The sequence below is a fragment of the Vombatus ursinus genome, unplaced genomic scaffold, assembly GCF_900497805.2.
Source record: "Vombatus ursinus unplaced genomic scaffold, bare-nosed wombat genome assembly UNPS02014794.1, whole genome shotgun sequence".
NCBI classification, from domain to species: Eukaryota; Metazoa; Chordata; class Mammalia; order Diprotodontia; family Vombatidae; genus Vombatus; species Vombatus ursinus.
Window position 1 is genome coordinate 228,860 of NW_020954572.1, and position 16,255 is coordinate 245,114.

Genomic DNA, 16,255 nt, shown 5'->3' on the forward strand with positions numbered 1-16,255 from the left:
TGCAATCAAGAGACACAAGCCTCAGTTTCCTCATACATAAAATTAGGATCCGACAGCACCTCCCACACAGAGGACCAAAAGACAAGATCTACGTTAAGTATTTTACAAACCTGAAAGTGCCATATAAATATTGGCTATCATCGACTCAACACTCGCTTGTTTATGAGCTTAATAACTTATACTTACATGTATTTTTAAGCAGAGGTTCCTAAATTTTTTTGTGTCTCTGACCCCTTTGGCCCTTGAGTCAAGTCCATTCTCAGAATTATGTCTTTATTTATTTATTTATTTATTTATTTTTTTAAGGCAACTGGGGTTAAGTGACTTACTTAAGGTCACACAACTAGTAAGTGTCAAGTGTTTGGTCCGAGGCCGGATTTGACCTCAGGTCCTCCTGACTTCAGGGTCGGTGCTCTATCCACTGTACCACCAAGCTGCCCAGAATCATGTTTTTAAATGTATGAAATAAAATACACAGCATTACAAAGGAAACCAATTATAATGAAAGAGTTCTCAAAGTATTTTGTAAAATCAAGTTCATGGACCCCAGGCTAAGAAGTCCTACTTTAAAGTTTGCAAAGCACTTTACACATAGATCATTTCACTTGAGTTTTAGAAAAACTCTGAGATAGGTATTACATGTATTAAGGTGGAAAGAAAGGGAAAAAGCATTTATATAGCACCTACTATATGCCAGGCACTATGTTAAAGACCTTATAAACATTATCTCATTTGATCTCACAACAGCCCTGCAAGGTAGGTGCTGTTATTATTCCCATTTTAACAGCTGAGGAAACTGAGGCAAATAGAGGTCAAGTGACTTACCCTAGGTCCCATAGCTAGTACATGTCTGAGGTCACATTTGAACTCGGGTCTTCCTGACTCCAGGCCTGGAGCTCTACCTACCGTAGAGGCACCTAGCTGCCTCAGGATGTCCAGTTTTACTTCCTTCATCCCTTACTGAGCTATGCCCTTGATCTTTTTCTCCACCATGTCCTAGAAGCCTCCTCACCCTGGAAGATGTCCCTGTCTCTGTGACCCTTTTCTTTGATGTGAGTTCTTCCTGGAACCTCCATTTTAAGGAAGGCCCCAGGCCAGCCAAGTTGATTCCTTCATTCCCCTCCCAGTTCCATTCTTGGCTCTCTAGATTTCTTTCTCTACCAAGTTCCCTAGGGTACCTTCTCCCCTACCCTATCCTTTGGGGACTCTTTTTATGTACCATCTTCCCCTATTAGAATGTAAGCTCCCTGAGGCCAGGGGCTGTTATTCTGTTTGCTGAAGTATTTAATAAATGCTTGCTGCCTTGTTGATTTTTTACAGATGAGGTTCAGAGATGTTAACTGACCTGCCCATAGTCACACAGCTAAATATCAAAGGCAGAATCAGAACTCACACCCTACTGGCTCTCCAAGAACAGGCAGCTATCTACAATTCACCCTGAAAACAAATTCCTCTAAGGCTGTTTCCTCATTTGTAAAATGGGATAAATAACACTTTCACTACCTATCTCAAGAGGACTGCAGTCGTATGCATGGTAAATCTTGTGGAGGAGCTACCTGCCTACCTTAGCCAGGCTGGGGAAATCACCTTTTAACATTTGCTGATTTTTAAGACACACTCCAGCAAGTGGGTAATCCCCTTTTCCCTACGAATTCTGCCAAGGCAGCGTATCCTGATGGCTTTACTTTAAACACTGTTTTTTTTTTCTTTGACAATTGGAAAGGCCAGATGGAATGCTACCAGAAAGTGGAAAATGGGAGGGGGGGAACCCTCTGGGGAAGAGAAAAACCAGAGAATAAGAAGGCGCTCCAGCCAGCAATGAATGCCAATTCCTGTTTGTACAGGCAGGAAGGGCTATATGGAAGGTGGCATATGAGGGCAGTAAAAAGAACAATGGGAAACTGGAAGGGGAAAAAAAGCATTTCCTGAGACCTACAGGGAGGACAATCTTTAGTCACCTCCATATACTAGCATTACCTTCCAGTCTTTCAATTAACATTCAATAAACAGCTCAATGGGGCTCCCTGGAACCCTATAATCCTTATCTTCCTAAATGTCAAATCTTCCTTATCTGGAGCAATGCCTGAATGCTTTCTTAATCCAGTCATTTCCTCTAATTGGTTAATACGGCCCGTAAAACAAGCCCGATAATTCTGTATTCTCTGTTTTCAGCAGAAGGTGTAAGCAGCAGACACGTGGGACTTTTTTATCCCCTGGAACTGAAAAGAAAAACCTGTGGGCAGCTGAAACTTTAGGTACAAAAAGGGCAGTTGAAATGGGGGTGGGTAGGCAGCATCCCAGACGGGGAAAACATACTTAGGATGGGCACGAGAATAAAATGATTAGCATGTATTTGTTATCATTATTATTATTAATAATAATGATAGTAGTTATATAGCACTTTTAGGTTTGCAAAATACTTTACATATATTATCTCATTTTATCTTTATATCAACCCAGGGAAGTAGGTGCTATTATTAATCCCATTTTACAAATGATGTAAATAGAGGCCAAGTGACTTGCCTGGGGTCACAGAGATAGTAAGTGTCTTTCAGCCACATTTGAACTCAGGGCTTCCTGACTCCAGGTCTAGCTCTCTATCTACTATGACACCTAGCTAATTCTGCATATCAGCACTGTACTAGGTACCGGAGACACACAAAGACTATAAAATGCAATAGGCAGTACTTGCCCTCAAGAAGTTTATATTCTATAAAAGGAGACCACGTGTATATACATAAATTTATTTTGTAGGTTGTTATTTTATTTTGCTGGAGATCACATTTATAGGTATATAAAATATTTACACACCAAACAAATATAAGGTAGAATGAGATAAAAGAGTAGTGTCCAGGGAAGAATTTAAAAAAAAAACTTCATGTAAAAAGTGATTAAAGAAAGAAAATAAGGAACTCTAAGAGACTGAAGAGAAGAAACACTAGAAATTCTAGACCAAGGGTGGGAACCTTTGGCCTCAAGGCCACACGTGGCCCTCTAGGTCCTCATGTGTGGCCTTTGACTGAATCTAAACTTCACAGAACAAATCCCCTTAATAAAAGGATTTGTTCTGTAAAACCTGGACTCAATGAAAAGGTTGTACCCAAGCACCTAGAAAGCCACATGTGGTCTCAATGCTATAGGTTCCCCACGCCTATAGTAGACCTAGGAGACAGCCAGGGTAAAAACTGGAAGGAAAACTAGAGAAGAGAATCTTGTGTGAGGAAGAGTAATACGGACAGTTTGGCTGGACTACACCATATGTGAAGGGGAATAATGTTTATTAAGACTAGACAAGTGGTCGGGAGCCAAGTTTTAAAGGGCTCCAAATGCCAAATGGGGTTTGTATGTGAGCCGAGAGTTAAGAGGGAGCCATTGGAGTTTACTGAGTAGAAAAGTAATAACACGGTCCATGCTTTGTGCTTTAGAAAAATCACTTTGGAGGCTGTGTGGAAGATGGAATTGGAGAGGGGGAAGACTGAAATCAGGAAGACCACTTAGGAGGCCGGATAGAGAGAATGGTGACCCCGAGTAAAGAGAAGGAGACAGACCGGGGCGATATTGTGTAAGAAGGGACAAGAGCTGGCAACTGAATGGATATGTGGACTATGTGGAGATGGTGAACCTGAGTGAGGATGGTGGTACCTTGGACAGAAATAAAATGGTAGAAGTTTGGAAGAGGGGCTAAGGGAAAAAAGATAGTGAGTTCTGAAGAATCACAAATATTAGATTTGGGACTTTGGGGAGTATCTAATCTAACCTTTTCATTTTTCTAAATGAAGAAGTTAAAGTCCAAAGGGGTGAGGGCCACATTCAGTGATTGGGTACGACAACTGTTACCTTACTCCTGCACCCAAATCTAAGAAACTACAAAATCCTTTTAGAGCCCAGCCAAGGGGCCTTAGGGGATCATCTTGACCAAGCTATGCATGGGAAAAATGAGTTCATGGTCACACAGCTAACTGATAACAGATAAAAAACTAGAAATGCAGGCTTCAACTCCTGAAGCTAGAGTTTTTCCTATTACATTATACCATTTGGAGAAAAGTACTTTTATGGCAACCTATCTTAACTCTACTAGATGGGCAAACGAAAGAAAATGGTAGGACCAGAAAACAAAGTCGGCCATGAAGTGAACATGGAGAATAAGGAGAAAACAGCTTAAGAGTTGCATTGAGATAGTGAATTAATCCAAAAAGAGGACTGCAGTGTTGGGTAGGTATAGTACCCACAGAGACAAGGACATGAATCGTGCAAGATGAGAAGATATGGAGGAACTGTGATTTCTACCTGTGGAGAGATGAGGATGAAGATGGAGATGAGGATAAGAATGGAGATGGAGATGGGGGTGGAGAAGAGCATAGGGATGGGGATGGAGAAATGGATGACGATGATAATAGCTAGGGTTTATAGTACTATAAGGTTTACAAAGCATTTTACAAATATCATCTCATTTGAACCTCCTATAACCCTGGAAGGTAGTTGCCATTATTTCCCCATTTGACAGATGAGAAAACTGAGATGGTGACTTTCACATGGTCACTCAGCTAGTAAGAAGAATATGAGACTATACTGGAAATCAGGTCTTCCTGACTCCACTAAAAAAAGGAGGCTGCTTACAGCAGTTTCTTAAGCATCCAATAGGAAACTTGGGCCAAGAAGCCCACCCTGCATACACGTAGTTTGGCCACGCCCTATTTCTAACCCCAATGAGCAGTTACATGAACAATGACCACTGTGTCTCACTCTTTCCTATGCGCTTTGAAAATCACTCAACCATTCACCATTTTTACACACAGAATAATACTCACATTTTATATAGTATTTTCATTTTTGTCTCTGTATTCTAAGTGCTTTCAAATATATTAGTTTAACGGTTTAAATATTATAATTAATTATACTAATTAATAATTAAAAATTAATTAGTTTAACAGAACAGTGAAATAGATAAGGCAAGAAGTTTTCATGCCTGTTTTACAGATAAGAAAGCTGAGGCTCAGGAAAGCAAAGCGACTTGTTTAAGGTCTCAGAGAAGGGCTGTGATTAAAATCCAATCTTCTGACTTCTAGTCCTGCTTTTCCTACTTCTGCTGCCTCTTGAGTCTACATTAGCCTTTTATTTATTTATTTATTCATCCATCCTTTTATTAAAGTGATTTCTTCTGTGAAGTTTGGAGTCAGTCAAAGGGCTGCAATTGAGGACCTAGATGACCACATGTGGCCTTGAGGCTGCAGGTTCCCTACTCCTGGTCTCTAACTTAGTTTTCTCATAGGTACACTCAATCACAAAATAGCTCTTGTCCAACATCTCATTTTTAGTTTTTTTTTTTTTTCAAACATGAGCATCTTTTTTTAATTACTGTTTACTGCATGATCTTATTCACTCCATATCAATTATTAACTGTTCTTACCACTGTGCTGTTATTTCCTGATTTTGTTACACAGCCTTTCCTGGGAACGTGGTACAGGTGATGGCAAGGTTCTTTACTAGACAGCCTTTGTCTTGACCTCTCATTGTCTTGTGGGCTTTAAAGGTCCCACAGTACCTGGCCGGCAGAGCAGAAGGAGGGGGTTACCTTTCGGCTGAGTTGGTGATTTTCTGTTTCAAGCTCCACAAATTTTAATTTGCTTTCTTCTGCAATCAGGGAGGCATCTCTCAGCTCCTGGATGGTGTTCTGAAGGCTCTGATTCTCCTTCTCCAGCTTCAAAATTCGACTTGAGGAGCACTCGTTCAACTCAAACACAAACGACTTCCTAGATGCTAAGAGAAGATTGACAGGATCAGAACTCAGGGCTCTAAAGCATATCCCTGGAGTGCCCTGAATGGAAGCAATTCCACCCCCACTGATATGTGGCTACTTGTCAGAGACAACAAGGAGTACTGAATCAGGCACCTGTCACACACTCAGGAAGACCCGAGTTCAAGTCCTGGCTCTGATACTAACTGGCTAACAGTATGATCCTGGCTGGGCAAGTCATTTAACTCACAAGTGCCCCAGGTCACTCTCTCTGTAACTATAAATTACTGAACAACTGCTGATCTGCATTGGTAGAAGTTCCATCATCACTGAAGAGTTCCCTACATTGCTAAAAAAACAGGTCTGGACATAAACAAATGAATGAATGGATAAATAAATAAATAAACAAACAAATGAATGAATAAATAAAGATAGATAGATTGCTAGATAGAGAAATAAATAAATGGATAAATAAAAGTGAATGAGGGAATGAAACAAAACAAGATCCTAAAACAAAACAAAAATGTGGAAGTCATTATGATAAGGACTGGGGATTTTTAAAAACAGTGAAAAATTATATAGTTTTATATATATATTATATATAGCTCTCAAAGAGCTTTTGTTGTGGGAGGGTAGGGTGGGGCAGTGACGTTAGACACATATACACATGTACAGTGCGTCCCAAAAGTCTTAGTGCAATTTAAAGCTATTAAAACTGGGCAGTTAGGTGGCACAGTAGACAAGAGCACAGGCCTTTCAGTGTGGAAGACCTGAGTTCAAATCTAGCCTCAAGATACTTGCTAGCTGCTGACTGCCTCTTAAAAAAAAATTAAAACTACACTCAGATTTTTGGGATATCCTGCATTAAAGATGAGTAGGCTGGAGTCAGACAATGGAGGGCCTTAAATATGAGCCTAAGGAGCTTGTAAAGCAACGAATTAGGATTTCTGAGCCCAAGTCATGAGTGACAGGACAGCGTAGAACAGGCCTTGAGTACAGAAAAGTTGCGCGTTCAGATCCTACCTCCTATATGGATTAGATATATGACCCTGGGCAGGTCACTTAATGTCTCAATGCCAAAAGCACTGCTCTAAGATTATTATAAACCTCAGAAAAGATGCTGAGGAGCTCACCTGGAGCTCTCAACCTGAAATCACAGATCTTACTTTAAAAAAAATTCGTGAGCGCCCAGCAATACTCAATTAACTGGCCTTTTATGTTTTGGCCTAGGCAAAAGCAGAGAGGTAGAATGCACAGGACACATACAGGGAAGAGGGAGTAGTTCAATATGGCAGGAGCCAGCCCATGTAGAGAACAGCATGAGATAAGACCGGAAAAAGCAGGGGAACATTTGTTCAGACTGTCCCCCCACCCTTATTCCCATGTTCACCTTCATGCCTTTGAATTCCTAGTTTTCTTTGACCATATACTATTCCCCACAGACAGCAATGTAACCAAATCATTTGTGAAATAAAAAAGTTTTAACTAATAATTAAAAATATAAATTAGGATGAAGGGCCTTGAATGCCAGGATAAGGGGTTTGGGCTATATCTGGCAGGCTAAAGTGAGCTTCTGAAGAATCTAAAGCAGAATGACATGATCAGAAATGTGCCTAGAATACTCACAAACATCAAAAATAATAACAGCTAGCATTTATATTGTGCTTTAAAGTTTGCAGACCACTTTACATGTTATTCTACTTGATACTTTGACAACAACCCTGAATAATAGTAGGTCCTTTTATTATCCCCACTGAACAGATGAGGCAACTGAGGCTAGTGAGGTCAAGTGACTTGTCCAGGGTCACATGGCACCTGTCTCTGAACTTAGCTCTTCTTGCCTCCAAACTTACTGCTCTTTCCCATTGATCCATCTAGATAAAATGACCAAAAAAGAGAGAGATGATTTGGTCCATGGCCCCATTTATCATCCTATTCCTCTTAACAAATTCTGAATTCTAGACAAATTGGGATGCTAGCTTTTCTCCAAATTATACACTCTATGCTAAGTGCTTTATAAATATTATTTAATTTGATCCTCAGAACAACCCTAGGAAGTGCCGTTATTATTCCCATTTTACAGATGAGGACACTGAGGCAAACAGAGGTTAAGCGACTTTCCCAGGGTCACACAGCTAGTAAGGCCAAATCTAAACTCAGGTCTTCCTGACTCCAGGCCCAGCGCTCCATCTACTGTATGACCTGACTGTCCCCATTTTTGTCACCATATCCCTTGTCCTTATCTTCTCCTTACTTAATAACCCTTCAATAGACTGCTATAGTCCAGAGATAGAGAACCTGTGGCCTTGAGGCCACATGTGGCTTTCTAGGTCCTTGGGTGCAGCCTTTTTGTTCTGTGAAGTTTAGATTCTGTCAAAGGGCCGCACTTGAGGACCTAGAGAGCCACATGCTGCAGGTTCACTACCTCTGCTACATTCTAATAAAAGACAAGCTTTTTAGCCTGTCATTTAAAGTCCTCCACAATCTTGCACCAGGGTACCTTTCCATCCTTATTATCACTGTCTCAAGTCACATGCAATACATTCTAGCCAAATTGGCCTACAAATACGGTGCCCCATCCACCACTTCTGTGCATCTGCAAAAATGGATGCCTACAATGTATTCCTCCTCCTCATCTTTCCTTTGAGGCTCAGCTCCAGAGCCACCTCTTACAAGGAGCCCTTCCTCATACATTCTTATTTGCTAGCACTCCTACCCCACTCAAATTATCAGGAATATGTACTTATTTGTTATTTATCCTTCTAGTAAAAGATAGATTACTGGAGGATCAGACTCCTTTCTATCATCTTTGTATCTTTAATGCCTAATAGTGTGCCATGCACATAAGAGGCGTTCAAAAATATACTAATAAAGACTTATTAGTAAATTTTAAAAATGCTTATTTCCCTAATAAAAAATTGCCAGACTGGATGGCTTGAATAAGTATCATGCGAATTAAATTTGCATAGAATAAGCACTTAATAAAATGGTTGTTGAACAGATAAATAAATGAATGAGCTTAACAGTTCCCTGTTTCCCCAATAATACATACTTTCAGAATGAATCAATGATCAAGATTTAGACTATGCTCTTCCACAATACTGAAATACTTCTGGTGAATTGATAACCAATATTATTCCTCTGCTGAGAAACAAATCCAAGATTTTCACAAAAAAGAATCCACTTTGTAGAGTTGCAAATACTAAAATACTAATGAAAAATACTAAATCACTGCTATCAGTGGTGACTATGCATATGTCCTTTTTTAGAACCTTCTATCACTGGTTTGGTGCTAGTGCTTCCTAGTGTAATTCTGAGTCCTTGTTCATAAAACCCTTTCCAACAAGAAGGCTTTTCCCCCTGGGAAATTCTTCAACGGGAAATAGTGTATATGGAGAATAAGTTGGGAGGTGTAGGCAAATTATCCAACAATCTGACAGACTACTGTGCATGCTATGTTTTAGGCTTTCTTTGTATCATAAGTATTTAGCATAGTGCCTGGCACATAGTAAATGTTTAATAAATGCTTGCTGATTTGTGCAAAACAAGAGAAACACCCATTTGGTATATCTCAGAGAGTGGGAAAAAATGGCCGACATCTTTTTCCACTTTGGCAAATATATAATGGGCATAAGAATGCCCAAGGCACAGGCTTCAGTGGGGGAAAATGGTGATTTGGGAGCTTCCTTTGCCATCAAGTACTCTTAGCCATTCATAAATCTGCTTAAGATGGCCTCTGGGCGCCATGCTGGCTTACACTCAGAATGCCACGGAGTTCCCATAGGGAAAGGAAATGACATAGTGACAATCCATATTTCTCACTCCAGAGAAAAGGCTATTGAACTTTTTATTTTCAAGGGGTGGGGAGGGAATAGACAGAGACCACTCCAAGTGGCATTTTAAAGGTAATTAGGTCTTTGGGGTTGAATTATCAGGCTTAGCTGTGGACTCCAAGGGAAATGATGTCAGACTTAGTTCCATGGGATGGAAAGGGAAAGGACAGTGAAGACTGAGTCACTGCCTCCTGGGTCTATTTACCATCTGAAAGGTCAGCATTCTTGGATAGCTGTTCCAACTCCCAGCCCAGGTGCGCAGATTCATTCATACTCTGCTTCTGAGCGATCTCCAGGACCATGTTTTCTTCCAAAAGCTCTTCAATTCGCTTCTTATCTGTGTCCCTGTCCTAGGGAAGAAGGAAGAGCATAGGGAGGGACAGGATAAAACTCAGCAAGTGCAGGGACCGGTCCCTCGCATTAACAAACCAGCTGCTCCTGGCAGGGCAGAAGCACAAAACATTTCATGGAGGATGTGTCATGACAGCTTCACGAAAAAAGGATGTAGGGGAAATTCAGGTGGTATGAAAACAGAGGATATCAACAAAAAGTCATTAAAAGAAAAGGGTGAAAGATGCGCAAGAACTGATGCGTTTGTCAAAACTTAGATGTGCATCCCTATCAAAAAATATGCAGGGAAAGAACCCTGCTAGAGTAGACACAGCAGTACCTGCAAGTGACACCATTTAAAAGAAGAACAGTGCCTCATTTCCAGGTAATAGTAACTCAGATTTCTATGGTACCTTATAAGTTTGCAAAGCACTTTCCTTCCAACCACCCTGGGAGGAAGTAGTACAAAAGCATCATCAGCCCCACCTTACAGATGAGGAAACTGAATCCCAGAGAAGTGAAATGACTTCTACTTAAACAGAAGCATTTCTTGAAGACAAGGAGGATTTTTGCTCTTCTCTGTATCCTCATCCCAGTACTCAGAATAGAGACGGAGACAGAGACACAGAGAGAGCCAGACAGAGAGACACAGACAAAGACAGACAGATAGACAGAGATGGATAGAGACACAGAGAGACAGGGAGAGAAACAGAGACACAGACACAGAGAAAGAGAGAGATGGAGAAAAAGAGAGAGAGAGTAGCTATCTCTTATTCGAAAAACATGAAATGCAAAAAAAAAGCACCTTGTAGATGAGTGCTATTACTGTCAGAGGTCTACATCCTCTATTAAAAAAACAAAACAGCTAAAAAAGCTGAAGAGATTGTCACTCCTGAAATATAATTTAATAACAAAGCTTCACTACCAGCTCCACATCATGAAGTTTTGATTTCAGCTGCAAATTTTCCTTTTCCAGCTCGTGGACTTTATCACCTCGGGCTCGAGCGGCTGTCAGCTGTTCTTCCAACATTGCCTTGGTTTCAATTAGGATGATGTTATCTTCTCTCAACTCCTAGACAGTATAAACAAACATAATGCATTTAGGTAAAATAACTTCTTTGTTGAGAACTTTTCCCTTCTGCCAATTCCAGTTATTTAGGCCAAGTGAGTCTAAATAAAAGACAACCAGGCAACAAACACACTGTAGGAAATTTTGTCTATGAGTAACATTTGGTCATTAACAATATCATCTCATTGGATCAATTCAAATCAATTTTCTACATTCTAAAAAATCCAAATTGAGATATACCTTTTTAAAACAGGCATTCATTTCTAACTAGAAAAACTGTGATAAGTTATCTAGAATATTATCATCAGATCACCTAATCATATTATAATCAGATTCAACTACAAATTTATCATGCACCTACTATGTACAAGGTCCTGTGCTAGGCACAGAGCTATAATTCAATCAATCAATCAATCAATCAATCAACAAGTATTTATTAAGTACCTCCTATACAGCTAGTGGTGCAGTAGATAGAATGCTGGATCTGAAACCAGGAAGACTTGTCTTTCTGAATTCAAATCTGGCCTCAGACACTTACTGTGTGACCCTGGGCAAGTCACTTAATTCTGTCTGCCTCAGTTTCTTCACCTGAAAAATGAGCTGGAGAGAAGGAAATGGAAAACCACTCCAATATCTTTGCTAAGAAAACCCTAAATGGGGTCATGTAGAATCAGACATGCCTGAAAAGACTGAACAACAATAATAAATGCATATTCATTGAATGGATGAAATAATCCTTACTTGTATTTATTTACTCATTTAAGCTGTATGTATTTGTATATATACTTGTCTCTTCTATTAGAATATAAGCACAGTGCAAGTTGGGATTACTTCATTCATTCTTTAACTCAAACACAATGTGGTTTGGGAGGAAAAGCACTAGCAGCTAAGGGAGATGAGGAAAGGTTTCATGCAAAAAAAGGTATCCATGGGGCAGCTAGGTGGCGCAGTGGACAGAGCACCAGCCCTGGAGTCAGGAGGACCTGAGTTCAAATCCAACCTCAGACACATGATACTTCCTAGCTGTGTGACTCTGGGCAAGTCACTTAACCCCAACTGCCTCACTAAAAAAAAAAAAAAGAAAAAAAAAAGGTATCCGAACTGCACCTTAAAAGAAGAGAAGAAGGTCTATGACGCAGAGATAAGGAGCAAGTAGATTTCTGGCTCATGGGAGGCCACTGCAAAGGGAAGGACTTTGGGGATGGATTACTGTATATAAGGATCAGAGAGAAGGCCAGTTTGGCTGGATAGCAGACTAGAGGAAGAAAGAGTGATGTACAGTGAGGCTGGAAAGATAGGTTGGGGCAGACTCTGTAGGCGTTCAGAAACCAAGCGGAAAACTTGGTATCTTATGAACTTAGGACAGCTAGGTGGGGCAGCTCTGACCTGGAGTCAGGAAGACCTGAGCTCAAATCTAGCCTCAAACACTAGCTTTGTAACCTCTCTGTGCCTCAATTTCCTCATCTGTAAAATTGGGTAAATAATAATAACATCCAGGGTTGTCATGAGGGTAAAATGAGATAATATTTGTAAAGTGCTTAGCACAGTGCCTGGCACATAGCAGCTGATATTTAAATACTAGCTATTACTTATCCAAAAGGCAATATGAAACCATTGGAGTTGGCTGAGTAGGGGAGTAATACAGTTAGGTCTGTATTGAAGGAAAATTGTCTAGGTAAGAGGGTGTAGGATGGTAGATGGGGTATCATGTGTGAGAAAAAAAGACTACCTGAATGTCTGTCCTTAAAGACCTAAGATTATAATAGGAGAGGGGAAGAGGAAAGAGATGATAAGATACCTTTAATCATAATGCAAGTTAGAAAATAATGAAGCACACAGGAGGTTTAAATAAAGTAGGTAGCCTTAGAGATTCAAGGAAGCAGTTGGCACTAAAATACCTATTCGGTCCATCTTCCTTTTTCAAAGTGGATTTTCTAATGCCACATTTGTGCCTTCAGAAAATTAAAAGTTCTCTGCCTTGAAAAATTCTCATTCTCCAGCAAAGGTAATGCCCCAAAATCAAACACAGCAATTCTGCCTGCCCCACAGAGACCTAAGAGGGTAGGGGTACATTTGCCACTTTAGCCCTGTGACCAACTGCTAAACAAATCTGAAGGAAACAATTGTGCTCTCGCTTCACATCACTGCTGCACTCCACATTAGAAGGGCCCACGGAAAACTGTTTTCATTTTCTTTGTATTTACCTTTCACCATTCTGAAAAGCCATTTTGGGGCCCTGCAAGAATGCCCCCCCACGCCCTTGAATGCCTTCAAGCACGCACTGGGAATCCGGACAGTCTTTTCTGGGTGGACAAGAAGCCTGTTATTAGTTTTTCTACCCCCTTACTCTCACTGATTATAATACAAAGAACAGGGTTAGGTAGGTCATTCATATCCTGCAGCTGGCTGGTTGCCCACAGAGATGCAAGAAAAATTGGCTGGGGCACACTTAGGCCGGAATCCAAAAGGACTGGTGGGAAAAAAAAAAAATCACTCCCTTTGGTCAATGGGCAAAGTTGTAATCAAAGGGTAGAATGAAGAACTGTAGATGGTTTGGCTATATCTCAAGAAGGCATTCCCCCAAATGGGGTCAAAGGTGGGGAACTATGGGTATGGAACATTGTGGTTAGTTTTATTAACCTTTTTTTAAATTTCTTTTTTTGTTTGGTGTTCTAAGGGATAACTCTCTGAGAAGGGGAAGGAGGAAGAGAGAGATGGATTGGGAAATGTATCTGATCTAAAACTAAAAGGTAGCAATAAAAATTTATTAATTAAGTCAACTAGAAAAATCAACTAATTAATAACTCCAAAACAAGCACAAAAGAAGAAAATCAGAGAAGCAGATAAAATGGATCAAAAAACTGGAACTGATAACTGAAAGAAGTTGTTTTTAAAAATACTAAGAAAAAATTATAAACCATTGATTATTTTTAAAAAATCAATCAGTCAAGAAGCATTTTAAAACACATATTATATACCAGGCATTATGTTATGCAATATAGAAACAAGTACAAAGAAAGAAACAATTCCTACTCACAATGAAGTTACATTCTAATGGGGGAGTTAATAAATAAATAAATTGGGGTGTGTGTGTGTGCGTGTATGAATATATAATACACATACATACACACATATATACATAAATATATAATATCTATAGTCATGTTAATATTTATGTGAGATATATAAGCATATAAATATATGTATAGATACATGTACAGGTATGTGTGTATATACATACATATGTATACATGCATATAGATAGGTATACAGTATAGGTATGTATGTATATATACATAGACATGTATATGTACACATATAGATATATGTATACACATATCTCACATAAATACTAAATTAATAAATTCAAGTAAATACTTAGTAGTTAAATTACAAGGTAGTTTGAAAGGGAGGGCACTAGCTATTAATGGATCAGGAAATATGTGATATAGAAATAGTGTTTCAGCTACATCTCAAAGGAAGAGAGAGACACTCAATGAGCCAGAGACAGAATGAAGCACATTTCAAGCAGGTGGTGCAGCCAATGCAAAGGTGCGGAGGATAGAGATGAGTGTTGTGCATGAAGAACACAGGCAAAACCAATTTGGCTGGATGGGGATGCAGGAAAGCAGAGCAATGGCCAGTGTGAACAATGTCCAGTGTGATTGAACAGATATGTTGCTGATTGGGCAGGCCTTTAAAAGCTAAATAAATGAGCTTATATTTTAACCAAGAAGCAAAAGGAAGTCACTGGAGCTGGCTGAGTAGAGAAGTTCCATAGTCAGCTCTATGCTTAAGGAAAATCACTTCGGCAGCAGTGTATAGGACAGACTGTAGGGATCAGAGACTTCAATCAAAGTAACCAATTAGGAGGCAACCACAATACTCAAGAAGAAAAATGGTGAGGGCCTGAACTATTAAGGTGGTAGCTATGAGAGTGGGGAGAAGGGATCACACATGAGAGGTTTTGTGGAGGCAGAAAAAGCACGATTTGGCCATACGTGGGGTGACAGAAGCTGAGGAGTTGAGAACAATGCTGAAGTTATGAACCCACGAGACTGGAAAGATGGTGGTGCCTTTGACAAAAACAGGGATATTTGGAGGAAAGGAAAGATAATGACTTCAGTTTTGGACATGTGGAGTTTGGAATGTCTCCGGGACATCCACTTTTAAATGTAATGTGTAAATGAAGATCATGGGGGAGTCTGGGGCCAGATACACACATACACACACACACACACACACACACACACACACACACACACGTGTATATATGTGTGTATATGTACATGAGCATGCATGTATATATATACATACTCTCTATACACAAATACAGATGTATGTAAAATATATAAACTACATCGATTTAAGAATTAAATATATCTATTTCATTCATTTGCATACATATAATAGTTAAACCTATGAGAACTAATGACATTATCAAGAGAGAATATAGAAGGAGAAGTAAACTACAGAAGAATCTTGGGGAACACGTATGGCTGGAGGCAGCATATGGATGATGAGTCAGGAAAAGAGACAGAGGACTATCAGATGGGCAGGACAATAACCAATATTGATATAAAATCCTAGACAGTACAGAGTATCCAAGAGGAGAGGGTTGTCAATAGTGTGAAATGCAGCAGGCAGGCTGAGAAGGATTAGAACCTAGAAAAGACCATGAGTTTTGGCAATCAAGAGATCACTGGTAACTTTTCAGAGAGCAGAGCTGTGGAAGGATGAGAATGGAAGCCAGACTGCAAAGGGCTGAAGAATGAGAGAGAGAGGAGATGGAGGAGAGACAGTTAGTGTAGATGACTTTTTCAAGCAATCTGGTTGGGAAAGGAAGGAGAAGTATAAGACAATAAGTTGAGGAGATGGGAAGGTCTAGTGAATGTTTCTTAAGAATGAGAAAGACTTGGGTTATGTTCAAAGGCAACAGGGAAAGAACCAGTATATAGGGAGAAGTTGAAGATGGGGGTAGGGGAATGATTTTGAGAATATAATCTACTAAGGAGGAAAGGATGGGAAAGGATGAAATGTACATGTAGAGGGGTTGGCCTTGGACAAGGAAATCTATTTCTTTGTCAATGACTAGGAGAAAGGTCAAAGTAGGGAATTATGTCTCTGCAAGGAGTGAGAAATGGAATCAGTTAGTGAGGGAAAAAGGATTGCCTTGATGTAGGGAGGGCCCAGGTGAAGTTATATTATATAAATTTGTAATGTATCTAGTCATAAGGACAGTAGCTATCCTAGCTCAAGAGCAGGATCAGAGGAGATAGATGGAGGTGG

The 16,255-nt window shown here is 39.9% G+C and overlaps 1 protein-coding gene across 4 annotated transcripts in view; it reads right to left on the reverse strand.

Annotated features, from left to right (window-relative positions):
• Positions 1-16,255, reverse strand: part of CCDC88C (coiled-coil domain containing 88C) — a 126,426-nt gene that overhangs the window by 73,349 nt on the left and 36,822 nt on the right. For all 4 annotated transcript variants that reach the window (XM_027869911.1, XM_027869910.1, XM_027869912.1 and 1 more), the window contains exons 8-10: positions 10,823-10,969; positions 9,773-9,917; positions 5,573-5,757 (exon numbers count right to left, since the gene is read on the reverse strand). In XM_027869911.1, the coding sequence (XP_027725712.1) occupies positions 5,573-5,757; positions 9,773-9,917; positions 10,823-10,969 (477 nt within the window). The remainder of the gene's footprint in view (positions 1-5,572; positions 5,758-9,772; positions 9,918-10,822; positions 10,970-16,255) is intronic.